The 27,098-nt window shown below is 39.0% G+C and overlaps 1 protein-coding gene across 1 annotated transcript in view; it reads right to left on the bottom strand.

Annotated features, from left to right (window-relative positions):
- Positions 1-27,098, bottom strand: part of NELL2 (neural EGFL like 2) — a gene marked incomplete at both ends in the record, with an annotated part of 139,731 nt that overhangs the window by 73,828 nt on the left and 38,805 nt on the right. Inside the window, 3 exons of the mRNA XM_082279796.1 lie at positions 3,940-4,068; positions 7,078-7,180; positions 9,928-10,019. Coding sequence (XP_082135922.1) covers positions 3,940-4,068; positions 7,078-7,180; positions 9,928-10,019 — 324 coding nt within the window. The remainder of the gene's footprint in view (positions 1-3,939; positions 4,069-7,077; positions 7,181-9,927; positions 10,020-27,098) is intronic.

Here is a 27,098-nt window from a genome sequence, read left to right as displayed (position 1 = left end):
TTGTTTAATAATTCTAAATGATGCTTGTTAAGTTGTTAAGTTAGCTGTGTTGTGTACAGTGCAAATAGTCCAACTAAGTTTCCGAATATCAAAAAATAAGCATTATGGTCCACACACCCATAATGTAAATTTGTGATGCGTAGAGGGCTGAACCTGGTCAGCAATTTAGTGCCCAGCTCCTTTCTTGCTCGACTCTTCAATGGGATGGAGGAATTAACGAAAAGAGCAAAAGTGAGAAAAAACTCATGAGCTGATATAAAGACCATTTAATAAGTGAAGGGGGACAGGAAAAAGTGACTCAAAGGTAACAACACTCTAGCTCCCACCAGCAGACTGATGTCCAACCAACCCCTGAAAAACAGCCACATTGTACACCTGTTTTCACTACTGAGAATGACATCATAAACCTAAACCACAGCACCAGCCACAGGCTGCTGTGAAGAAATTTAACTCTATCACAGCCAAGATAGATATGTGACCTTAAACAGCCTCTGCATTACACAAAATCCCCTTGATCAAGAAGTAAATAACCCAGTTCTCTCAAGTCATGTTCTGTCTTGGTCTCCACAAAAATTACTGTATTCCCCTGTCTTCTTTCTTGAGCTTCTTCTCTCTGTTTAATCAGCAATCCTTGGCAGCACTTCTGAACTGAAATCAGATTTTGCACAGAGATAGTTGAAATATGCTCCTCTACGTGCATCAGATTATCTTCATAGCCAAGAGTCACAACCTTTATCCTGAAAAGCCTTTTCAGCATAACTCTACCATCATAAAGCAGCAGGAATTGAACACTATTTGAAATATATTCCAGAGGGTGATCTTGAATTTGAAAGTACTGCAGATGTTGCTTTGGGAAAAACTAATTACGCTTCACCAGAACACCTGTTTTAGTAAGATGTTGATGTTAGGCAGGATGCTGTATTTAAAAGCACCTATGCCTGGGCAGCACAGCATAATCCATAGACGACCTGCCCACAAAGTATCTCAAACTGCATAATAGCCTCAGGCAGAAAATAGATAGAAAAGTATTTGTAATAAGGCTTACAGCATGTAAATGAAGAAATACCAATTCTTTAAGTATTGCTTTACGCAGTACTCTGAGGGAAAGCTAAATGTGATGTAAAAATATTAACAAATATTATAAAACAGAAAGTTATAAAAGTATCCAGAGATCACACAGCTTTGGAAAAGCACTGGTTCACTCCAGGACAGAAGCCAAACTTTTCCATCATTCAGCTAAAATTTATGCAGCTTTTCCAGACCCACATTGAAACCAGCTTTGAGTGTTTTTATTTTTGTTGTTCTCCTTAAGGGTAAGTTCTGCCAGTGGGAGCATCACTATTTCTGTTTATTCTTTCAATTTGGACAGGGCTGGAGAACAAATCAGGATTGTATTTAGTGAAACGTGGCTCTAACACAGAACCAATGACATCATACTTTGCAGTATTTTTGAAGTTTGTGCAGTGCAAACACAGAAACGGCTCTCATATCTATGGACTCTAGGCATTACAAAAAGCCTTCTCTGAAAGGCTTTGTATTAACTCGACATTTCTATACCTGGCATTGCTTGCAATTAAAGACCAAATAATGGCAGAGTGAAGAAAGGGCATCCACTGAGAAAGGGAGGTTGGGACCATTTCAGCCTTTCAAGACGAGGCATAGGATTCTGAAAAGACTTGGTGTTACACTATTGCTATTGTGCCATTTGCTGTTAGTTAGTTTAGTATATAAGGTAAGAGTCCCTTTCCAGAAATAAAGAAAACCTCTGCTCAAAGAGACATTTGAACTGGGAAAGGGCTACAGTAATAAAAGCACAACACTGGAGAAACATGGGTATTTCAGTCCCCTGCCCCTTATCTTCCACAAAAACAATCAAACTTTCAGTTTGTAACCTTCCCTACCATCCTTCCAGCACATGGCCCTCGCAGTCAGTCAGGGATGGACAGTCAAGGCCAGGTCTGGACCCATGTACCAACTGTGCATAGCTCAAGTGCGGTGCCAACACTGCAGCTGGGGCACAGAACCAGCAGCAAAGCCAGGGTGGTTTGCCTGTTGAGGCAGCTTCACTCCTGGCAAGGAGAACCTTTTGGGAAGTGACCCAGCCTCCTGAGCTTTGCTCATGTGGGCACATCTTCCTAGTGTAACTTATTCCCATTACCTTCAACGTGAACAAGTGTTCCTGGATCAAGAACATTTTAAGTGACAATTTAATGCCTTCAAACATAATATGCAAAATTAGTATTTTTATGTAATGTGTCCCAATCTTTTATTCACTTATGCATGTTCTCTGAAAGCAGTTAAGCAGATTCATAATTACCATGCAGAACCAATGTCATTTGCCCATACAGGAACAACTGGGCCAAGAAATCTTCTCAAAAAATCATCATATTGAAATCAGGTACCGCACAAACTGGCAAATCCTCTTATAATAAGAGTGTATCAGCCTCACATATGATAATCTACTGTGTCCTCATCAAACATTTCACCCTCAATGCTGATAAAAAAGTTTCTTTTCTTTTTATTGCTTATGGCATGCTTGGCAAGTTCCACACAAAGCCACACACTCTAATGTGAGAGACTTGGAGATCACAAAGAAGGTGGAATTTGTTTTTTGCTTTCATTCAGCAGAGTGACAACAGAGCTGCAGGAAAAAAAACCTCTTTAAACCCCTAACTTCAGTGTAACTCCACTGCTCCAGTGACTCCCTCAAATAGGGAAAGGCTGATGAGTTCCTGGAAACACAGATCCATAGCCTAAGCCACAGGATAGTCTCCAGAGACTATGGGATAAAAAGTGGTTGATGCTACAAGTTACACAGCAGGTCCTGATGTCAGATGCCTCCTGGAACATGATGAGGGCAAGGGATTTGTTTCTGTATGATTTTTAGCTCTGCTTCTCAAAACTGGCTTACATCAGAAGGCTTACCATAAAATTAAGGAGAGATGTATATGAAGCTGAATTAATTACATGCTCTTTTCCCAAAAACAGCCACAAATTCTCAAACCTAAATCTACAGATGAGCATTTCCATTGACGTTAATGCAGCTACTAATTCAAGCAAGCTGCAGGCATTAACTTCGGCAGAGTTCAGCCAAAGGAACAGTCTTAAAAGGCCTCGATTTATCCCATTTATTGTGCATCACCAGAGAATAATGCAGGTATTAGGAGGGACTGCAGAGCACCTTAAACTACATCTACTCACAGATGCTTGACTTTCAATTCAATCTGAACAGAACTACTTATTAGTCAAAGCCCATCCTGCTGCCAACACTTAAGCTTTTTGGTAAGAATGGCCTGACAGCACACTGGCATTACGTGTGTACAGACTCAGGGTTTTCATGAGGAACAGTAACAGTTAGCCCAAACTCCGGAGACTGTGGAGAGGACTTTGGTTTCCACTGCTGGAGTGGTGATTGGTTCCTTTCACCTGATTATATTACATTGCATAGATGATTCTCTTCTGATTAAGTAGATTGTTGCTCCCTGATACCAATAGAGACACTCAAACAATGACTCTTTACTCAGTATTATTAACAATACCAGAATCTAGTCTATATCATTTATTTCCTGGGGAGAGAGAATAGGAACAGGCAGCAGTGAAAAGAGAAACTGAATGTTACACTGACTTGTTTTTCAAATGGTTGAATTTAGGCTGCCTAAGTATCTGAATACCAAGAAAAAAAAATACAGGAAAATTTCCCTCTGGAAGCATGTTTCTAATTCAAGACCTTAGCCATATTAACTGGTCACCTCCATGCTGATCAGACTTTTAAGCTTTTTTCTTTAATTACTTTATCAGAGAAATTATTTTAATTGATCAACATGCTGCACATCTAATTCATCGCACTGAATATGTCTATCCCTTTGACAATTTATGAAGCAATACATTCATCCCACAGTAATTTACACAACAGTGCTAAGCATGTGTACAAGGTATCACCTTCACAGTAGGCATTGTCCTCTCGAAGGGCTCGGAAGCCATCTCGGCAGCTACAGACAGCTCTGTCCTCTAGGTTTCGGCAGACAGAATGCTCCATACAGTTATGTCCTTCCGTGCAAAAGTCATGACCTGTCCAGAAACAAGCATGACTGAGGGTTAAAAAGAATCCAGGGATTACAAAACATACCTGTCAGAGACAGTCCTATCTTCTTCTCAGTTAGGTCAAAGAATACCTTTCCATTGTCTGTGAGATACAGAAAAATAAATTGTACCAAGCATGAAATGGATGAGAGGAGTAGTAAAGGCCACGAGAACAGACTGTCTCTAGGTCTTCAATTCAATTTCAGGTTATAGTACTGATCTGAAGCAGCTGGATAGGAGGCTTGCTTAAATCCCCTTACTGTCTCCTTGTCATTGTTAATTACTTTTACAGGACATGTCTTAATTATATATTTCTTGTCACTTTCATTTTTTTATTTGTTTATTTGCACATATATAAAAGAGCTTAACAGCTTAGACACTCAGCATCTCATTTACTAGTGATATTACTTTTTTTTCTAGCACTTTTAGTTCCCAGGTGTATTTATAAAATCCTTCTGTATTTAACGAAAAGTCTTTGATAAACATTGACTTGTTTTGCTTTACTCTCCCCTTATCTCTTCCCTTCCTCCACTAACTGAATACTCTTTCCTTATTGCATCGTTTTTTCCATTACAGAGAATTTTATTTTTAAAATCTTACCTGTTAGCCACTCCTATTTCCTATTTTCTCTTTTCCATTTTTCCTGAATGTGGCCATTTTACACTGCACCTTAACTACAAATTTTTAAGATTGTGAAGTTCTTTTCGAGGCTGGAAAATTTAGATTGAACCTTTCAACTCAGTAGGTTTCTTTTTAAATTTCTTCTGTTTGCTCTCATGAAATTTAATGATTTAATGTTGCTGAACAACATTAAATCATCCTTTTTTATGCTGAAATCAAGCTGGTTCTAGAAACTGACTTGAAGCTTCTACAGTTTCCAGATCTGTATATAAAGGTGTGGAGCTTGTCTCCTTCCCTGTTTTCTCATTAATTTTATTTGTTTCAAGTTTCCTTCTTTCACTGAAGCATTAATTGATCAAGCAGCAGTACTGTTTTCCAATAATTACTTTCTTCTCTCAAAACACAGGAGACCTTGGGAATGTGGATCAAGCTCAGGGGACCAGGACTGGTGTAACAGCAACAGCTACAGAATGCAACCTGGCATCACGCTGCAACACAAGCCTCTTGCAAAATAGCAAACTTATTTTTTAGCAGTAAAGATTATTACTTTTATCATTCCACCTGGTTTCTGCTTCATATTTTTCTGTGGAAGAGCTTCTAACCCCTAATCTACAGAAGCTTAGCTAAACAAGGACGCCAAGCAGGACAGTGGCAGCAGAGATGCTTGGAGGTCAGGTCAAAGAAATCTTTTGCACTTGGACAGCTCAGGAACCAGTCTGAAGCAGCAGGAATGAAGCAAAAGAAGAAAAGGAAGCAGAAGATCCCATAAAAGCAAAATGTTTTACTACTGAGACCCAGCGATGTGGTTATGACAGAAACATCACAGACCTCTTGTGAAATGAAAGGCTGGTGTTTTTCTTTCTCCTGCTGTGGGCTGTCTCTCTAACCTAGAGGTATGCTTAGGTAATGTTACTTAAATATTATCATTCACCACAGCTACCACAGTGCTGGCATCTAACATAGAACATTAAGGAGCAAAATACTCTACACTTTCACTGTGCTAGAGGGTCTCCAATACTCCCTGACGACAACAGAAACATGTGCATCAAGAGCAACCTCTGGCCATGGCAACATCTACTCCTTGGCTTTTTGCTGCCCTCCTCACTGAATCCTGAGTTCATGGCAAAGCAAGAGTCTTATTTCTGGGTTTCCTTGCCTGTATTGGATTGTATCAGAATTTGACATTAACTAAGAAGACACATGTCATCCAGAAAGGATGAGGGCTTTCATACTGATTTATTATTATTATTAAGATTCTCAACACTTAAACAGCAGCTGTATTAATAAGCAAAATACATGCTACTGAATAACAGCCTGCCACAGCTTCTTGTTTATCAAATAAGCTCTTCTCTACATGAGAAGCCAAGCTAGCATAGTTCAGGAAGGCTTGAAAATATTCAGAAAGCACTCAACCAACATGCATAAAAATTTTTTAACTATAGAAAGGCACAAGAAACATAGAATCCTTTTCTCTCCGCTACTGCAGAGTTAATAAAAAAATTATCATTAAAAAATCCTTTTTGACTGTGACAGACTTGAAGACCTGTCTTAAGTTCTTTTCTTCTACTTTCTTATCCCTCTGCTTGATGCCATTAATCATATCACTCATGTTTGCGCTGAGTAGCACAGAAACAACTATAGCTGCACTCTTCACTGAAGTATACCTAAAATCAGCCCAAGAGTCTAACACCTTCCTTCATGCCAGGTATCAATTTATCTTATTTAGCTATAGAAGAAACAGATGTAGCTACTTGAAGATGCAATTGCTCAAAGCTTTGAAGATACTGGTGTTAGTCCAGATCAAAAGGGTGGGCGCCAAGGACTCAGAGCACTTGCTACACCTCTCTTCTTTGGTAGGGATCACACTGGGTGTAGCACACAAAGGTGCACAGCATACCAAAATATTCCCCAAAGTTTGTGCTCATAGATGCAGACAACAACCCCAGAGAGGTAAACAAGTTACTCCAGGTACTTGAACAACTGCATAGCACAAACAGTTCTCTGAATGAGATACCTCAAAGCACCTCAGAAAGATGCTGGCAAACATGAGTATTTCTCCAATCTATTTAATTTGGACACTGGAGTGGGTGAAGGGGAGAAAACCCGCTAGTTATGTATATGATTTCTTAGACTTTCCACCCATTTTTGGCTGGAATAAAACACAAAAACATGTTTCAAAGAATTCACATTACTAAACATTTTACAAACAATTTTCAGATGTCACAGTGAAGTTCTTACCTATTCAGTTTCCCAAGACCTACAGTGACCATCATGCATAGGAGTGTCCTATTCAAAATTATCAGAAAAAAAGTCTATTTGTAATCTCTAAGAATGAAAAGTTACACTGAGCTTATATATATCCTGCTATTGCCTTACCTTTACAGATTTTGCAGCAACTGTGAGATAAGGGGATCTGTTGAGATTCTGGGCAGTTCAAAACTGCACAGCTATCTTTCGGAATACGCTGCATTTTGTGGTCCTGTTAAATTGAGGTAATTGATTAATACTGTGAGACAGGAAATAAAGAAAGTTTTAACTTTAGTGGAGTTTCAGCATTATAATGCACAAAAAAAAACCAGCCCAGGCCAAACTCCAGGTACCTTCAAAAACCATTTGAGAGGACAAAATAGCACAATAAAAGCATCAGGAATTCCCCTATACTCAAACTTTTTCAAGCAAGCAAAGGTGATGCAACAACTCTCATGCTTCTCCTTTCTTAGCTGTCAAGTAACTTGCCTCAGAAGTTTCTCTTAGCATTATGCCTGAAAGAGTAACAGTTATTTCAAAAAATCTGAAGCAGCAGATTCCAGAGACAAGGGTCCCCATAAAGAATACTCTAAAGAAGCTTCTTATTTATACAGCAAGTAAAATCAAATTTGAACATCTCTGATCTCACTGCTGTGGCAGTAACACTGAAGGAAACTGGCACTGAGTCCCTATTAGGAAAGAGAGAGTTTCTCAGCTAAGTTTGGATCAGGCATCTGGAAGTGCAGAATGCCAGAAGATGGTATCTAGTATCTTCAGGCACTCAGTGCAGGTCACATGAAATCACTGCAGTATGGCCACACAAAATGCTTGCCTTAGCAACCTGGCTACCATGGGTGTACCACCTTTAGGCTCCCTCAGGCCATAAATAATGTGTCTTACAATGCTCTAATCATGATAGGGCAAAGAAAGAAAACAAGGCAAACAACAACACGCTCCTCAGAGGCATCTGCCTTACAATAAGCAATGTGGTTAAAATAAGACTTCAATGTACTCAAGACCCTGCGTTTCTGCATGCAAGCATCTAAAATAATGCATATGCCATTGTATGTAAGTGTGTGCTATTATTATTATTGGTCTAGCATTTAATTTTAAATCCTCTTTAACTGTGAAATATAAAGATGAACATGAACACAATGTCCAATATCAAAATTACTGCTCAAACTTTACCTTAGACAATCTTGACAGAGAAGCCAACCCTAATCTGATAATACAGTTAAGCAAACCAGCCACAGATGTGCTGTACACCAGAACAAACAAAACCCGTCAATCCCATAAGATAAATTAACCTTTGATAGAAATAACATCAATCAGAGTAGTCTGGATTTCATTTAATTCCTTTGTAAATTCTAATCTGGAAGATAATTTTTCATTCACTTATTTATTCAAACAGAAATATTACTCAAACAGAAAAGTGCATGCCTATAGCACACACAACTGCAGCAGCCAATAAAAACAAAACATGATGGTTCTAATTGCATCCAGACAAAAAGAAAAAATTCCATACATTGCCTTGATAACATCATTATAAGCCTTCAAGCTTGAAACCAGTACTTGTGCCAATCCTACTAATACCTCTTGACCTGAAGTCATTAATTATATCCTTTTATGAAAGCTCTGGTAGTAATAAAATAATGCCCATCTATGAATTCCTAAATGACCAACAAAGTTTACAGTACATGGATTTTCTGCTCTGAATTATCATTCACAAGGCTGTTCAGTCCTTGAAAAACCAACATTTCAATCAGCCAAAGCTGCTGCTTACTATTTCTACCGAGACAGTGAGACAACCTATGAGAAAACAAGTCTAATCAACAAAACACAGACTAGCCCAGCCAACAGAGGCATTTTTTTTCATACAGTATCGCAACTGCCAGCTGCAAGAAACACAAGGCAATGTCACATCACTTTTGATGGTTCTTAATTATATCCATTGACTAATCATAGAATTCATGTCCTGGGTGTCATGTTGAAAATATGAGCTTCAGAGCCCTAAAAAGCCTACAGCTGAATCCAAAATTATTTCGGGTCAGCTTCTCCTTGCTGCTCTCAAAAGGGTTTCAAGCACCTACTGCAGAAATTAAGCTCATAAAGATTAAAATCAACAGTAGTTAGACAAGAGTTTCCAGTTCTTCTTTGTAAAATACACCTTTTAACAACTGTATGAAAATGTTTGTGATTCCAGAAACTGATCTGATGGACAGCTCCATGGCAAGAGGAGTTGCTTGCCTCTTTTTCTCTGCCCTAGAAATGTGCGTTCAGGTTTTCAATTCCACCCCGCAGCATGCAGCTCTCTAACCAGACAGGATTCTTCCCCATCCTCCCCAGACAGACAACACAAGACTCACTGCAGCAGTTTGTGTAATTCTCAACCCACAACTGTCCCTGGGGTATATTTTGCCATTAAAGCGTACTTGTGCCCTGAAGAGCAGCTCTGTTCAGGCAGCAGGGCAAGACTCAGCATCAGGTATGTTCTGTTTACAAACAAAAACCCCACCCCTACTCCATTTCCATTGCTAGAAATACCAGACACCTGGTGTACCAGCTCTTTTTCTTCCTTTTACTCTAGCTTTTCCTCTAATATTGATCCTGAATTCCAAACTATGCCCCCATCACATTCGTGTATCTCTTACACCTGAGCATATAATTTTGAACAATAACACTGCAAATGGAAGCATAAGGTAGTCTGCTGCTGTTTTATTACTGATGATGGGGATGATACCTAGGGAAGAAAGAATGCTGTTTGACTGTCAAGCTGTATCATCAAAGCTTGCAGCTATGCAAAGTAAATTGATTTGCAAAAATTTGATGTGGCACTCAGACAAAATAAACACAGGACCTATTAGATGCCTTTTCTGTCACTTCCCAAGGTATATCTGTCTGTATTCCAAAAGTTTCTTTCAGTGGGACTTCAATATTTCTAACATGCAAGAATTTTTATTCCATCAAGAGTATTCTTACCTTGCACTCAAACAGAACACAGTCTCCTGAGCTTGAATACACAGTTTCTCTTTGCCCTTCAAAGTAGGTTCTGCCTTCAAATACACACACCGCTTCAGAGGAAAAAAACAAAACAAAACAACACAATGATTTTGTATAAATATGTTGGCACTCTGCTTATAGAACTGATACATTTTCTTAAAGATAACTGCATTTCAAAATGAAAAGACTGATTCAGCTGCAAGAATATTCTAAACCCATCTACAGGACTCTTGGATATCATAAGAAAAAAAATTAGAGGAGAAAAAACCCCACGAACCACTCAGAAAAGCAGACGTAAGTAGAAAGGTGAAGGATGTTGAAGCAATAGGGAGCACAGATAGCTACTGAGACAGCAGAAGAGACGTGTCTCGGGTCACACCAAGGAAGGTGACTGCCTGCAACACAGCTCGGGTGCACACGAAGCTGGAGCTGTGAGAGCAGTGCCAGTGGCATTAATACGTAATTAGTTTCTTGAAGAGGAATGTTGCATGATGAAGGGTGATCACTGAAGCCACATGTTTATTTGTTATCACAGTCCTCTGAAGTTTCATCACCCCACACGGTTATTTAAACATTATGGATTTGTATCTTGATTACCCAGTTCTTTATCATTACTGCTGAGGCATATTACAGTATATGAATTTTATTGCACAGTAACTGACTTTTTGTGACTTTTTTTTATCCCCCAACAAAAAAAGGATCAAATCTCCAATGATCAAATGACAGATGGATGTCACTAGGATTGGTGTTTGTTATACCATGGCCTGGTGCTGTTCCTGTGCCCTGGCACATACAACAGCATGTTGACACAGCTCATACTGGATTGCTCACCAAAATTCCTATTCAATATTTAAGACTTCCATAAAACATCCTCACAGCAAACAGTCTTGCTTTTTTGTTTTTTTAATGGGTCCATTACTGCAATTACATTATGCAAAATATAAAGGCTGAGTAACATAACTGCTAGGTACAGGAAATCAGATGTCTGTCTCTGTTGCTTAGGACACAGTCAAGGCTCATCAAGTAAGCATAATCATGAAATAACAGGAGTAGGTTACAACTTTTAAGTTCTAGATTACATGTTAGAGGTCTAATTTGCTAATCATTGATTTGGAGATGCAAATCAATTATACCTTCACAGAGAGATTTATCTATACTGTTTAAATAGACTGCGATTGACAGACAAAAATATCTAAAAGTGCAAGACTTTTTATTGGTTTATTTATTTTTTTTAATTTTGAATATTTTTTTAAATTTTGAATTACCTCTGGATTTACTTTTTTTACCTTTGAATTACAGCATTACTCCTGTTATTCTCTTTTCTACTTTATTTTTCTTTTTTAACTTGCAGCTCCTTCTTATTACTTTGTCAGCATGTAAAGTTTTGGAACTGATAATGAAAAAGAAGTGATGGGTACAGCAACAAAAATGGGTTTTTTGAAACTGAAAAATTTGAGTTATAATATCTTATAAAGTATCTTGTGTGACTTAAGCATCCGAAACATTTTCAAGAATTGGTATCACAGCATGTTGCAACACTATAAATCCCATGAACTGCAGAATTTGCCGTCAGACTTAAGAAAGTACGGAAAAGAGCCATAGGTCAGAGGGGTAACAGAAAGTTTGTACAACATCCACAAAGAAAGGTGTATTGCGTTTGCATGGCCAAGCTTTGGTAGCAGAGGTGCTACAGGGGTGGCTTCTCTGAGAACCTGCAGAAGCTTACTCCATATCCAGCAGAGCCAATCCCTGGTGGCTCCAAAAATGGACACGCTGCTGGTCAAGGCTGGGCCAGCCAGAAATGGTGGCAACGCCTCTATGATAACAGATTTAAGAGGAAGAAAACCAAAAAGTTATTACACAGTTGTAATTGTGGCCAGAGAAGAGGAGAGTGAGAATATGTGAGGGGAACAACTCTGCAGACACCAAGGCCAGTGAAGAAGGAGAGGGAGGAGGTGCTCCAGGTATCAGAGATGAATTTCCCCCACAGACCATGGTGCAGACCATGGTGAAGCAGCGGTACCCCTAACAGTCCATGGAGGTCCATGGGGGTGCAGAGATCTACCTGCAGCCTGTGGAGGAGCCCCAGCCCAGAGCAGGTGGATGCCTGAGAGGAGGCTGTGAGAGAGGAGCCCATACCAAAGCAGCCTGTCTTTGAAGAACTGCACGCTGTGGAAGAGTGACCATGATGGTGTTTGGTGAGCAATCTCTTCCAGTCCTTATCTCGACTCACTAATCCTTTGTTACATTTTCTCTCCTCTGTACAGCTGTGGAGGAGAGTGAGAGAGCAGCTTTGGGGGGTGCCTGGAGTCCAGCCAGGGTCAACCCACTGCACACAGAGTGTGTGACTCACAAGAGTCATAAAAGCTCAATACTGTGTCTCATTCCTCTCCCCGAAACAAGCTCATCTAAAAGGAAGTAGATGAAAAAATTCTATATAAATCTTTCCAGGGACTAGCAGATCTTGAATCCCAGCAAGACAATTGTCCAGTCATACATATCACCTCCTATGCATTATAGGCCATGACGCTAAACTGAAGCAGTCAAATATTATGCCCTTTCCCTTGACCCATACATTTCAAGTTTCTAAGAACAACTACATGTGACAGGAAAAAATACAGTACAGCAATGCCTGAGGATCACACAATGGCAATGAACTGTTAACACATCCTCATGTTCCCAACAGGCAGACTATGACTGTTCACAGAAAAGGCAAAAGACATCAAAATCACTGTCATTCTATCTTAGAAGAAATTATGCTCCTGAAGCCAAAATATTCTCAACATATGAGTGAGACTACCCAGGTATCTTTAAAAAAACAAAAAAAACAAAGCAACAAACTACCTCAAGCATAGTCCACTGAATCTAGTCTTCTTACTAATGGCAACAACCTGATTCTTCAAAGAAAAATAGAAAATAATATACACAGAAGAACTATGAAAAGAACACATCCAGCCTAGTGTGAAATCATAAAGCTGTTTTTTTATTTCACCAACAGGCTTTGGAAGTCTTCACATATGAAACCATTCTAACGTAGTAATGCAGTATCACAAACACTTGCTTTCAGGAAGAAACTCTTCTCCATAAAGTCTTGGAAACAAGAAAAACTTAGAAATTCTGGGTCTGTGAGAGATGGCTCTGCCCAGATGGCCCTTAACCCTTTCCCACGTATCTTCATGCACCCAAAGATTGTTTCTCAAAGGTTAAAACATGGCAGCAGAGTGCATGTTTCAAGACATTTGCCTGTGTGGGTGCCAGAAATTTCAAGCAGAGCTCACGCACCCACCTCCACAACCACAACACTTGGCCGTCATGCAGCTAAGAAAGTTGTATCTCACCCACTGAACTGCCCTAAATAAACCATCCAAGCATTTTGGTGTGGCTTTGTCAGCAAGGTTATGAAGTCTCCAGGTATCAGGGACCTGTCTGTATACAGAGTCACCAAACCATGCTTGAGAAAAGAGAGAAAACCCAACAAACAATAAATGCCAAATTAAAAAGAATTGTTGAAACTGAACTGAAAACCTGTTAAACTGAATAATCTAAGCACAAGCTTAACCATGTCTTCTTACAGACTGCTGCTCTCACTGACAACGTTCAAAAGGGGTATTTCTTCTTAAAATCATCAAAATCAACACAACCTGCTGCTTCTTTCCTACTAGTGTTCTCTAAAACATGAATGATTCCATCATATTTGGGTAGTTCTTTCCATTAAAAAGCAGCAAGAACTAAGGTATGTGCTGAAGCTTTAATTTGGAGCACTATCACTTGGTTTTTTTCTTCTCAACCATGCCAAAAACACACAGGCACTTCATCTACACCAGTACCACTGGCTCCATGTTTATTTATCATGACAGACTCCAGTGGGTTTAGCAATGGTGTAAGTTTGCCAATGCACACTGTCTTTTCTTCTCCCAATACTGTCACAAATGCCTCTGTCTTTTTCCCGCTCTCTTGGCAGCCCACTCCTCTTCCACTGCCCACTGAGGAGGCATCCTGACAAACAGAAAATTTCCTGACAAACGGTAAAGGGCAAATTTGCATCAAGCTACCTGGAGGCTTCTAAAAACTTTTAAGATTGTCTGGTTAGGTGACTATTAAGCACACATGGAAAGATTTCTAGAAAGACAAATCTACTAACTTTTTTCTGCACCACTTTCATCCTCAGACATTGGCACCCATGTCCCAGGTAGGGTGGAACAGAATGTTCCTCCTGCCTCTTGACTGCAACTGTCACAGCCAGTAAACATCCCATGATGGTGGTATTTCCTGTCTTTATTTTCCTTCAGAAATAAAGATGGTTCAGCAACATGAGCATCAGGACTAGCACTAGTTGGAAAAGTCCAGTGAAGATTTAATTTCTGCTTGGCTAGATGCTTCCCAGGATTACTTTGATTAGTTAGTGATTGGTATCTCTCTGGGGAAGCATATCATCCTTCATCTTCCTTTCATTCAATAGACTGAGTCACAGTCAAGACATTACCTGATGGTTAGTTGTTCCAGATCTTGATAGTTATTGCCTATGTAGGACTTCAGCTACAGCTGAATTACATCAACCATTTCCTCTTGCCATCAAATTTCCACATTCCCCCAGTACTTAAAATAATATACATTATTCAAAGCACAGGTTTCTAGGAAGATGAAACAGGAAGCCTACAAAACCTGCTTAGAAGTTTGACTACTCTTGATCTATTTGCATGCAGAAAGTGATCAAATATTACATTGGTAAGCATCTGTGTACACGGTCTAAGAAATTATTAGCAAGGTCTCCTTATATTTATGCAGATATAGTAATAATGCAACTATCCTTTAGTATTATTTAACACATGATGACATGGTATCTTCTCCATGTTCTTCCAGCAAAAGGAATCTTTCAGGAGCCTACTTGCTGTTGGGTTTGTTGAATGAATTATCAACCGTTTGTTAAACCATCCCTTCTCTTCCACAACCCTTTCTTCTTCCCACTGGCCTCCAAATGACATTTTCCTTTTGCATTATTTTAAACGTCCATGCAAAATCCATGGCCCAGCAAACTCCTGCCTTCTGTTCACTGAGTTCTCAGGATATCACATAGTACATTTTCTCATTTCTGCATTTATCACCTTCACTGTTTAGATTGTGTATGCCTTCCCCTGAGGAATGCATACACAATGGTGATATCTCAGCTGGTTTGGATTCAGACTTACCACCAATGGAAAGCAGAAAGTTTAGCCCATTGGTCAACTCCTCAAACCACTTTAATTTCTTGTATTCACAACTGCCCAATGAGTGGCAGATGGGACTTGCAGTTTTGAGAAATCTGTTGGTAATTATAAACGGACAACTTAACTCTGGAAATTAAGTCTATGTTGCTTCAGTCTTTGAGCACTTATGTTGGTTGGTTGGCAGGGAGGAAACTCACACAAAATTATCTCACAGAAAAGCCCCCAAACGTGTCTCATTCCCTTAATGTTCCAACCTCCTCCTTGGAATCTCTTTGATTACATTTTCCACTGCTCAGAGACGAAGGCTTAGGCATTGTGTAAGTCCCATTAATCCTACTTTGCAAGCTTACATAGCACAAAACCACAGTGTGCCTTTATCCTTAGAAGTACACACAGACATAATCGTCACCTTTCCTGAATTTCTTTCTCTTGATAGCCACACCATTACTAGGCACGTCTCTCACCCCTTGCTCATTTATCTTTGCAGGGAGTTGGGCATTATTTCTTTTTTGTTCATTTTCTGGAAAGCACAAATTCCTCTGTTACTGCAGTCACTGAGGATGCAGACTTACTTTATTTCATACCATCTCCCTCAACAATTCAAAATTATTCCAAATTTCAAGCTGAAAAATATATTGTGAATTTTTCCAGTCAATCACTGCTGAAAAGCTGCATATATCTGCTTCTGCTTCCTCAGCTGAAAAATTTATTTGAAATTTTATCATGACAAGGAACCAATTACTATTCGTGTCTTATTTCGCATTAGCTGGAAAAGCTAAATGCTCCTATTACATTTAAAACACAAAGTCATTGTTCTACATTAGTCTTAGAACCACTGAAGAGTATGTATGATGCGACACAACAACAACACTAACAGGCTGTTTAGTCACATTGGCACGGAGTCAATCTGAAATCCTAAATCCCCTCCCCTACCTCTCATATTTCCTGTATTTCCATCAACTGCTACCAGGAAATTACATAATTCATCTGTTCTACATGTTGCTGTTGAGAAGTCTTCTATAGAATTTATATGAATCCCAGAATGCAGCTCCTTGAGTCATCCTTAAAGACTAAAAAGTAATCTGAGCACTGAAAAAGCACATGAAAACATGACTAAAAACTCTATTGATAGAAGTTCAGCTGGGGAAAATAGACCTAACAGATGAGTAAAACTTCCAAAGTAGGCTGTCAGACAGGGGAGTCTGGGAAAGAGGCTGCAGCCATTCAAAGCCAATGGACACTAATTGCACAAAGGGAGGTGTCTCTTGGTAAACAAAGGTCCAATCTGGACAATGTGTTTCATGTCAGCTTCTCTTAAAAAGGGCATTACTGCAATCCACACTGCAACTTTAGCTTGGTTAAACAGAGCAGCCAAAACAGTTCTACTGACAGACATGCAAAACTTCGGCTTTAGTGCAATGGACCATATTCTGCTTGTTAAAGAGAACTGGAGTATTTTGGACTATAAACATAGGATTTTAAAAACTTGGGCATGACTAACATGATCAAAATGCCCACCCATTTTATGGCAATTTCACTATGTTGACCATCCAATACTCAAGTAACTTTCACAGCGAAATGTCAAACTATAAAATCAAACACCAAGACAAAAGCCTTGGAGGGTGTCAGGAGAAGAAAAGCAATTGAAGTTAATTAAATGACAACCATATTACAATTATATTAAAGGTTTAAAAATAGCACAACAGTCTGACAGACCAAGAGAACTCCAGTGCAAATATTACAGGCCTACATAATCCCCATAAAGGTGGGATTAGTCATTATCTGATAGATTCCTTATGTCAGCTATCCGCAACAGCCGTGACATAGCTGTATTAAGTGAAGGTGCAAACAGATATTTTATCAACTGCTGACAGCTACTAATAACAGGGAAATTTCTACTTTGTTCCACCTTCTCTCAGCTGGACTGCTGGGCTAGTTGTAAAAGATACTTTTCCAAAAACTTTGTTAAGAGAAAAATAGCGGAGTTTAGAAAACTAGACACCTCCCTAGAGCACTTTATACTTCAAGACATGCTTAAACTCACCCATACACCCATCAGAATGCCTGAAGGCACAGGCATCCATATGCAAGATGAAATTAACTGATTAGGACTGAGTATTGAGAATTTATGAAATTAATGAAAAACTGCTATAGACTTGAACACTTTTGAGTCAGTATTTGAAATCTATGAGAGCTAAACAGATTATCACCAACCAGCATTACTTTACTACATAAAAAGAAGGTTGTGTTGTCCACTGCCATAAGTTAAAACCATCCATGGACATGACACAGGAAGATACACATTTGCTCCTGCAGCTGCTCTTACAGGGTGTTACTGGTAATCCACTCCACAGAGACTTCAAACAGATGATGGAAGGGAAATAAAATAATACATTTTATTCATTAGGATATTTTGCTCAGATTTGCCACGAAAATAAAAGAGAGTGCACCAATTATGTATAATTTTAAAAGACACATTTTTGCCTGTGACTACTGAGATGGTGACTTTCTGCAGCTTTGTGGACACAAATCAAGTGAACAATGTTCAGTAAAAGGCAAGCGCCTCTGAGCAGCAGCATTTTCCCAGATTTTGACAGTTTCATTTGACAGCACTAAAAATGATCCTAAGCAAACTACAAAACTACAAGCTCCACCACAATATAGTAAAACTGGCATTTATTAGGGTGAAAAAAACTTGGAAGTGATATTTCCACGCTCCCAAGTCAAAGGTTCTACACAGCTTCTGCTCCAAAAATTTATAGCTACTTCCAACAGTCATGTGGGTTTTTGGTCAACAGCTTGCTGTATTATTTAAGTACTCACAGGCTACACCCATATTTAAGCAACTATCAGAGATGCTACAGATGCCTCCATTCTCAGACTCTCCTTGGTCCAGAACAGTTTCCACAGATGTTTTAGCTAGAAATTCTGCACCGTGACTTTGCTGCACACACCTCCCTAGTGAAGGCACAGCATCGTGTGACCTGGCATCCATCTCACTGTATTTATTTTCCTCTCAGATCCAAGTGCTTTCACTTCTACAAACGGCAACCCCTGGTTAAGTTGGCTGTTACAGCAATACTCACGTTTGCCTTCTTGGCACAGGCCAGTCTAACGTACTTAGACATTCCCAGGAGTGAAGCACCACATCTATTGCTGTTGTTAAACCTCACTTCTTTCAAAGGACCTGCATCTAGCTCTGTACAATAACTGACAAAGTTTCATGCTCCCAACTCCTCTTCCATCCACTTCTGTTACCACATAAGGAATCTACCAATCCTTCCACCCCCTCCCTTCAGCCAGAACAACAGGATTAGTTGGCATAATCACAAACACTCCAGAGAGCTGTATTTAACATTCTTAAGCTAAGTCCTTAGCATTAGTGCAGCAAAACGTTTTTAACACAGACAGAGGTGTAAACACATTTTTGGAAATCGTGATTAAAACTGGCTATGTGAACTGGCTTTCTAAATTTTTTATATACTCAGTCTCAACATTCATTATCAAATAACATTTAACTAAAAACTAACATTAAAAAAAATCAGGTATTACCAATAGTTTTGGAAATTTTCAAAAAGAAACCTATGTACATCTAACATGCTGTTTCTCAAGGCTCCTAGAAGTTACTATTACCCATTGTGCATTCCCAAACGATACAATACTTCATGTCTAAAGTCAGTTCAGAATTTGAAATAATTAAAAATTTAAAACTAGCTGGAGCAGATGTTCACAGATTCTGCTATGTCACAGCTAATTTCTCCCAAATGCATCTGTTCATACGCTGATGCATCATGGAAAAACCATAAGCTGGAGTTCATAGCAACTGTGAATGTAACTAATACTTTTTTTCTTTGGGAACTACATCAGTGAAAGAAAGCCTTACAGTCGCTAATAATTTTAAAAAAAGTCATATTTGTTAATACTCCTATTGTCCTTAGGAGGACCTTTCCAGACACACTTCACACACAGTGCTACTAGGTATGTTTATCTATATGGAGCTTATTCAACTCCAACTGAGCTTTGGCTGCAGCAATTTTCTCCCAACAGTGGCAAACAGCATCTCTGTACTCCTCCCATGTCACCTGACCTTGCTTCCACTGGGCATACACCTTCCTTTTTTGCCTTAGCTCCAAAAGAAGATCCCTTTTCAGCCAAGCCAACCTTTTGCCTCATCATGCTTGACTTCCAACATTCTGGAATTGCTCCTGTGCTCTTAAAAGAGGGTGTTTAAAAAGTGACTAGCACTGATAGAACCAGTGATTCCCCAAGGATGTGATTCCTTTAGTGATTTATATGTCTATTTTAATTTTCTACTTCTAAAATGTATTCATGTCCTCCCATGTTTCTTCACAGCAACTCACCAACAGAATACTGCAAAATTAGTAAAATGAAAAATGGGTGGTTAGGCACTTACATCGTACTACCAACTCTATTCCTCCAGAGTCACAGAAGACAATGGACAACATTTAAGCATTCTGAAGTCATATGCTACTACTATTAAGAAGTCTGTCTGAGAAATTCACAACAACCATATGCAAGACTGTTATCTCTTCTATGCTATACTCCGATTTGATTTCTCATTTAGCTGCCTTGAGGATCTACAAAGGTTTCTAGATAAAAGCATGATGAAAATATCTACAAAACAAAGTCCCCCTTTACATGCCTGTAAAATTTGCCGAGAGAGAAATAATGCACTTTAGTCAATATGAATATAACCTAAAGAAACATCTTAAGGAAATAATATCTGAATTTACATGTCTTTGTCAAAGTAATAACAACATAGGGAGAAGCATGCTTGTTCATCTTCCCTACCTTCAAAGGATTTGAAGTGCTCACTCACTAGAAAAAACAGATATGTGCCTATTTTCCAGATGAGTCAAGCATATTTACTTGCTTTGATTTCAAGATGCGGGAAAAAAAAAAATCTTACAACTGAAACCAGGTGTTTTCTGTCCCACTTTACTGCATCAAACAATAATGTCACTGTAATTCTAACACTACTATATATGTATACACTAGGCATCAGAAAAAAAGCAAGCCTAAGAACATCTTCAAATTTTATTCATCTTTAAGAAAAAATTTCTAGATGTAAAATAATGTTAAGAGATTTTAACCAAATGTCACAAATTAAATGAAATCTGGGAAGACAGTCAAAATTATACTTGAAAATCATTTAAAACAAGAAGAGGAGGACCAGAATTTTCATCTGCGATCAGAAACTTACGCAAATAATTTCAGCAAGTAGAAGGTGAAAATACACTAGTCAGCTACCCTGTAGAGAAAGGCTTAGGATGGTCAACCACCCTTCCAAATAAATGACCAGGGCTTTCTTCTTTGTGGAAACTGGTACCAAATAAAAACCCCCCAAAACTGCAAAAATTAGTAAAAATTCTCTGTATCAGTAGAGAGGCGGAACAGAGATAAAGAAACACCACAGACACAGTCCTGTGACTGGTACAGTGACAAAAGCAAATTGCAGAAACTCTTCAAATAAAGAGGACTGCAATGATGTTTTTGAAGGCAACAGATGAGGAAAGCAGGATAAAGGTCTGTTACACCATATCTGCCAAGATTTTCATTTTAAAGTTGTGTCTCACATGGAACTAAGTGACCATTATTTGAAGCTGAATATATTTTATGAGCTGACAGATGTAGAAACAGTGATCAATAACAGCCTGGAGGTCTATACATCACACTTCAGATAGCTGCAAGCAGTGGTTAAGAGAAGTAAACCAAGCAACAGATGGTTTAATTCCCTACGTGTTTCCACTGAGAAAATGTCAAATTTCTGCAGTCCAAAAGACTGAAAGCCACTGGTTTAAATCATTATCTTCACAAAAAGACAAATAAAGGGTAACAGTATACATCATTTTATATTAATCTCACTGAATCAACTTCATTCATATTTTACCATCCCTTCCAGGGGAAATAAGATCACATTATTGACAGTTTTGTGGTGGGTTTTCTTCCAATAATTTATTTATTGAGTTCCAGCCTTCACAGCCTTCCCATTTTTCCATTTCACAGACACAGGCAATGTCAAAAAACTGTATGCATGCCTTCTTGTACACTCCCATATCTCCTACCAGTGTCTCCCCTAGGACAGCCTTCCATCCAAACAATCCTTGTCAATCCTGTTCCGAATAAGAGTATGTCAGGTGCAAACTGGTCTTTGCAAAACTGTACAGGACAAGAATCTCATTTGCTTGGTTGGCTGGGTTTTGCAGAGCCTTTACTCTATCCAGCTCCATCAGTACTCTCTCCCTCCACCTGGTTACTTTCCTGTGACTTTGTCCAAAACTTGCAGTTCTGGGGTTTTCAGCTAAGGCAAACTTCTCTTTTTTTCACAGCACATACCCATTGAAGATGTTTGCTACTGATACTATAGGTATTTTCACGATCTACATAATAAAAGGTCCAGGCAAAAACTAGAACATCAGCTACAAGCTGCTGTTTTGGCAATGTACTTCTGGTTATGGGACAAAAAAAAAAAAAAACTACCAGCAACTCCCCTCACCATAACCCTAAAACAAAGCAATAAAAAACCCCACCATGACTCCCCCCAAAAAAACAAAACAAATAAAAAAAGAACCCCATAGACCAATGATGCATGTATAGAGTGACATAAGCACATTACTAGTGAGAACAAACATATTGAAATCAACACCCAGGCATGTGAATGCTCACACATCTTAGATGATTTCTGTAATTATAAATAGAACCAGGATTTTTTAAATTATTATTTCATACCAACCTAAGTGAATTCTGGTGAAATCAGCATTACAAAAGTCAGGGTACCAACTTATTAGAAACTGGAACGCTGCCAATCTGTCCACTCCCATCTGTCTGAAAGCAAATATATTCATATCTAGCATATGTTAATGTTTTATGTGCACTGGAAATAAACTAAAATAATAATATGCTGCAGGTGTTTTGTATTTTATTAACTCCCTGGTAAGAATATAATGAAAAAGGAATGGAAAAGATTAGCTCTTTTTCCACAAGAACTCAACAAAAACAGGTTATAAGGAGTGCAGAGCATGGCCTACAGCAAAATTCTCCATGTAAAAAAATATTTTTAATTCTTTACCAATAAAATTACCAATATTATGTTTCCAATTTCTTCTTTAGTGCAGATTGCTACATATCCAGTGTAATGCATTTTAATGAATAAGGATTTTCTTAAGCATACTTTATTTTATTATTCACTCCTCAGGCACAAAGTAAGACTAACACAAGATGACTTTACCATTAACTGGAGTTCTCCTCATATACTGATACATTGCCTCCAGATCTAGAGTCTTCTAGTGGAGTTCCACAATGCATGAGGTCCAGAATAGCTAAAAGGCTGCTCACCTAGGAGGGTGCCACACTTTGAGGCATGTAAAGTCTGAGGCAAGCAAAGGCACTGACTCCCCAAATCCTCCTTTGCTAACAAGGAACAATGAAATTCAAAGGACATGGGGAAGGGGGAAAGGAAACATAGGAGCAAAATATTCTGAGAGCTGTAAGCTGTATTTCAATTTACTGTAAGCTATATTTCAATTTATAGAGAACAACAGACACACAGGGAATGGGTTTCCTTCTCAGAGGGGAACTGCAAGTCAAAAGACTCCCTGTTTTCCTTCCAATGAGGAATACTGCCCAGCTTACAAAGAACAAAGGTCACCTGAGACTACATGCTCAGCAGCAAAAATCCCCTAACAATTCTGTCATTGGCTATTTAACAGATATAAACCAAATATTGCTATGGTATACGAGTAGTTTGAAAGTTTCTACAGCTTTACAATGGAAAATATAGCAGAGATTGAGAACCTTGGGTCAAGGGTTAGACTGGCCCTGCCTACCAAAGCCAAGGGGACTCCTTCCATTTTCTTCAGCTGGCTTTCAGCATAGGAAAGCCCACCAAACATTCTTAAAGAGTCTCCGTTTCTTGAGATGTTAGACATCCCAGAGAAGTGAAGGCCCTGAGGAGATCTTCCCAAAGTGTGTAAACTCCTGATGGAAGGGAATGAAGAAGACAGGCTGCTCTCAATGGTGCCCAGCAACAGGACAAGGGGCAATGGCCACAAATCAGAACACATAAAAATCCATTTGGACTCAAGAAAATACTTTGTTACTGTGACCGAGCACTGGCACAGCTTGCCCAGGGAGGTTGTGGAGTCTCCATCTGTGTAGATATTCAAAAGCCACAGTTCTGGGCAGCCTGCTTGAGATGGCCCTGCTTGAGCAAAAGGGTTGGACCAGGAGACGTCCAGAGGCCCCTTCCTACCTCAGCGCTTTTGTGAGAGTCTGACATTGTAGGAGCTATGCTGGATTCACAAATGACACGTGCATCAAGTAGGCTTTTCTATTAAGCTTTGTAAATCTAAAACATCTCCTGATTTTATCAACCTACATGAGTTCAAGGACACGGTTTTTTCTCTTGTAGAAGTACTTAATTAGAAAAATTATTTGTGTCCTATTTCTAAATGAATATGAATACTGACTCTCTTTTGAAGTCACAAGTAATAAAATGGTTTAAGCAGTCAGTAAAGTACAATGTAATTCATCTCAGTAGTACAAGTGGGTATATAATACTTTTTATCTGTCATTCCAATGTGGTACTATCATCATATGTTATTCAAAAGCCTAAAAAATAAGGTTGATGTGAATTATTTCCGCACAGAAAATCCAGAAAGTAGAGGCTGAATGGACACTGTTCTGCTAAATAACATTCAGAAGTTCTGCATGCTGACTACAGGAGGTTATAGCAAATAACACAGCTCTAAACAATCCAGTGCTGGCTATAGTTCAAGTATCTTTTAATACTATTCTGAAGTAGGCTAATTTATCTGAATTTTCATATTAAAAAGAAACCTCAATAGAATGCAATTTATGCTCTTATGTTGTTTAAAAAGCCACATATAAATATTTAAAATCAAAAAGCAACTTTTTTTTGTATTAACCAGAAAGTTGCTTCTCCTTTATATTCTAAAGTGTGCATTTTTAAAAAAACTATGATAAATGAGAAATCATTGTTTGACTGCTGAAAACTGCCTCTTCTTCCTCCAGTATTGATGCCTGCTGGCTGCCCACAGCTCTCAGACTCAACGGCATGTTCCAGACAGCCTGCTGGAGATGCTCTTCCATTTCCCTTGCCATTTGCTGCAAGAATAAGATGACCTGTTCAGTTAGCGACTAATCCTGTCATTCAATCACTTCTCCAAGTTGCAGCCTCTTCTCTGTGCCACAATGAATGCAGAAGCTTCTCCTGCACTCAGCTGAACAAGGCAGGGGCTGGCATCCCACTTTGCTACTGATGGAAGTCACCTAGGGCTAGAGGATGAAAGCCCATACAAAAAAGTGGCAATTTTGTAAAAAGATGGAACTTGGTAAACAACACAGGCTTAAGTCCACAATGCTCCTTCAAACCACCTGAATAAATTATGAATTTCAGAGTAAGTTTAACCAGTCTTCCTTAAGTTTCTAGATAAAAATTTTGCTCTCTTGCTGGTCAATTGCTACTGCAAAGGAGAAGCAAATGGGCTTTCACAGCTCCTTCTCTGTGTCAGTAGGCTACAAGTGCTGGAGCTGGCAGAGGAGTGTCTAGCTTTGGGGGAAAAATGAGTGCATTATGAAGAACAAGAGGGGAAATGCCTTTAATTTTAAAATTAAAAGTTTTTGCAAGATAGCAAGACAGATCACTGCATCAGAAATCCATGCATGTTATTAAGAGCTACAATGTCAATATTTGTGTTTTAATTATTTTGTTAAAAAATCCTTCCCAAGTTATAGAACCCCTTTACACACTCTCTCTCCACACCTGCTACCACCAGAACTGTGAGCTGATCCAGTACAACCCCATGCTTCTCACAGTTGCTTAAAATACTTGTTTGTGGATTTGGCTACAATGCACCAGAAACCTATCAAATATCCTGTCTCAGAAAAAAAACAAACAAACAGGTATATGGAAAAATCACAGCCTGCAGATCTGAGCATAATGGCTCAGATTTTAACCTCTACTGGAACCTGTTGGGATGGATTTAAATAGTTTGCGATTAGTATCTGCAGTGTCACTGTGAGGAGGAGAGTGATGAGGAGAGAGCAATTTATTCCTGGAAATCAGTCTTTATTACTGCACCAGATACTGGCACAAATATCACTTCTGGTCTTATAAAAACAAAACCCAGCTAGTTTGTTAAAAACACACTAGTTCCATTTAAAAAAGAATGCATATAGCTTTTAGAGGTGATGCCTTAGTGTTAACACACTATCTAATAATAACATTACCATAATAAGATCTGCTGACCAAGCACCAATTGTCTCAGCTGCTAAGATAAGTGGCAGTCCTTCCACAATTCACTTAAAATAAATGAACCCATCCTTGTACTTCTCAAGCCAAGTCTGTGGTCTAAAGCAATATTTATAGGGTCAGTAGTGAAGCTTAATCTCTCCACGATTTGTATTGGGGCTATCACCACACAAAGCATTTGTCTCTGCAGAGGAGAAAAAAATTTAATGATTTGCACATACCTTCTCAGAATGCTTTAAAATTGCAATGAGCATAGAAAAAGTAGTCTCTGCCTTCCAGCTCCGAACAATTCTCCACAGGAAGCTCCCAATGAACTAAGATGTATGCTATGGTAGCTGGACTGAATTTTACATTGTCTGCAGCTGAAACATATATCCAACACATTGGCCCATTCATCTGCCCTGGAAGATTGCTGCTTCTTTAACCCATTACAGCTAATAGAAAACACAGTGATAATTTGCATGCATTGTCATTCCTCATGCTACCAGCATCGACCTTCACACAAGACAAAACAGTACAAGTTGTCTGAATGGCCTCAAACAAAGGTATGGAGTTAGGAGAGAAGGTCAGGGTTTGGTTTTTTGTTTGTTTTGTGGCTTTCTTCTTTTGGCTCACAAAAAGAAACAAAGTCAGAGCAATATTGGTTTAAAAAAATCTAAACCATTCCTTACTAAGTGTTCTTCCCTGAACTAAACATTTAAGAAAAACATGAAGAGTCAGTAGTGCTGAAATTTCCAAAGTGTTGAAAATGTCATCAAACAAGACATAACAAAGCTTCATTGTCCAAAATGTAAATGCTGGATTGGGCTGAAATTTAATCCCTAGGATTTGGCAGTGTGGGAAAATCTCTTAGCATAACAGTTTAATGCCAGAACCAGGCTTGAAAATCCAGCACTTTACATTCCTATTTTATACACCTGATATACATCACAGTAACTGATGTAAGATAAGTCTCACAACTTCAGCTGCCTAAAAGTTCAGTATATAATCTAATCACCTGGGCTCTGTATCCAACCTATGGAAGGAGATGCCCACTTCCAGAAAGTAACTAATTCCATCCCTTCCAGCCCTTCAAAGCACCAAGTGCCTTCTGGAGGTGCCAGTCTCTTCAGCTGGTTATCAAGAGAGCCAAATTGGTGATGTCCACAACTAGTAAATGAAACACAACAGGTAAACGAAACAGCAAATGTCAACAGGCTTGAAAACACTTGGTTATGGCGTGTAAGTCTCCCTGCAGGTTGAGTGTTAGCACACATCACGGCACCATGTCAGCCTGTACCAGCCAAGCTGCTCTGAAGCAGTGCCAGGCACAAGCTGGGGGTACAGCCCTGATCAGAGGCCATTCCCAGTCAACCATCTGGATGCAGATAATCTGCTGGGGGTGGGAAAGGAAAAGAGAGCCACAAGTGCCACAGGACTGTGCCTTATTTTATTTGCTAGTATATGTGAAGCAACTTCAGATTGTATTCCCAAATTCTACATGCCTAAAGCCATGCAGAATGACTCCATCCTCAGTCACTGAGGAGTAATAAAATTTTTTTAAAAACCAAACAAAATAAAACAAAAATTCCAGAAAGCCTGATTGCTGGTCACTGAAAGAGCCTGAAGTGCTGTATTCTTAACTCTTCTCTGCCAGCTGTCACTAAATCCAA

Source organism: Coloeus monedula (assembly GCF_965178545.1).
Source record: "Coloeus monedula genome assembly, chromosome: 4".
Lineage (NCBI taxonomy): Eukaryota > Metazoa > Chordata > Aves > Passeriformes > Corvidae > Coloeus > Coloeus monedula.
This window is presented reverse-complemented; position numbering and strand designations above follow the sequence as displayed.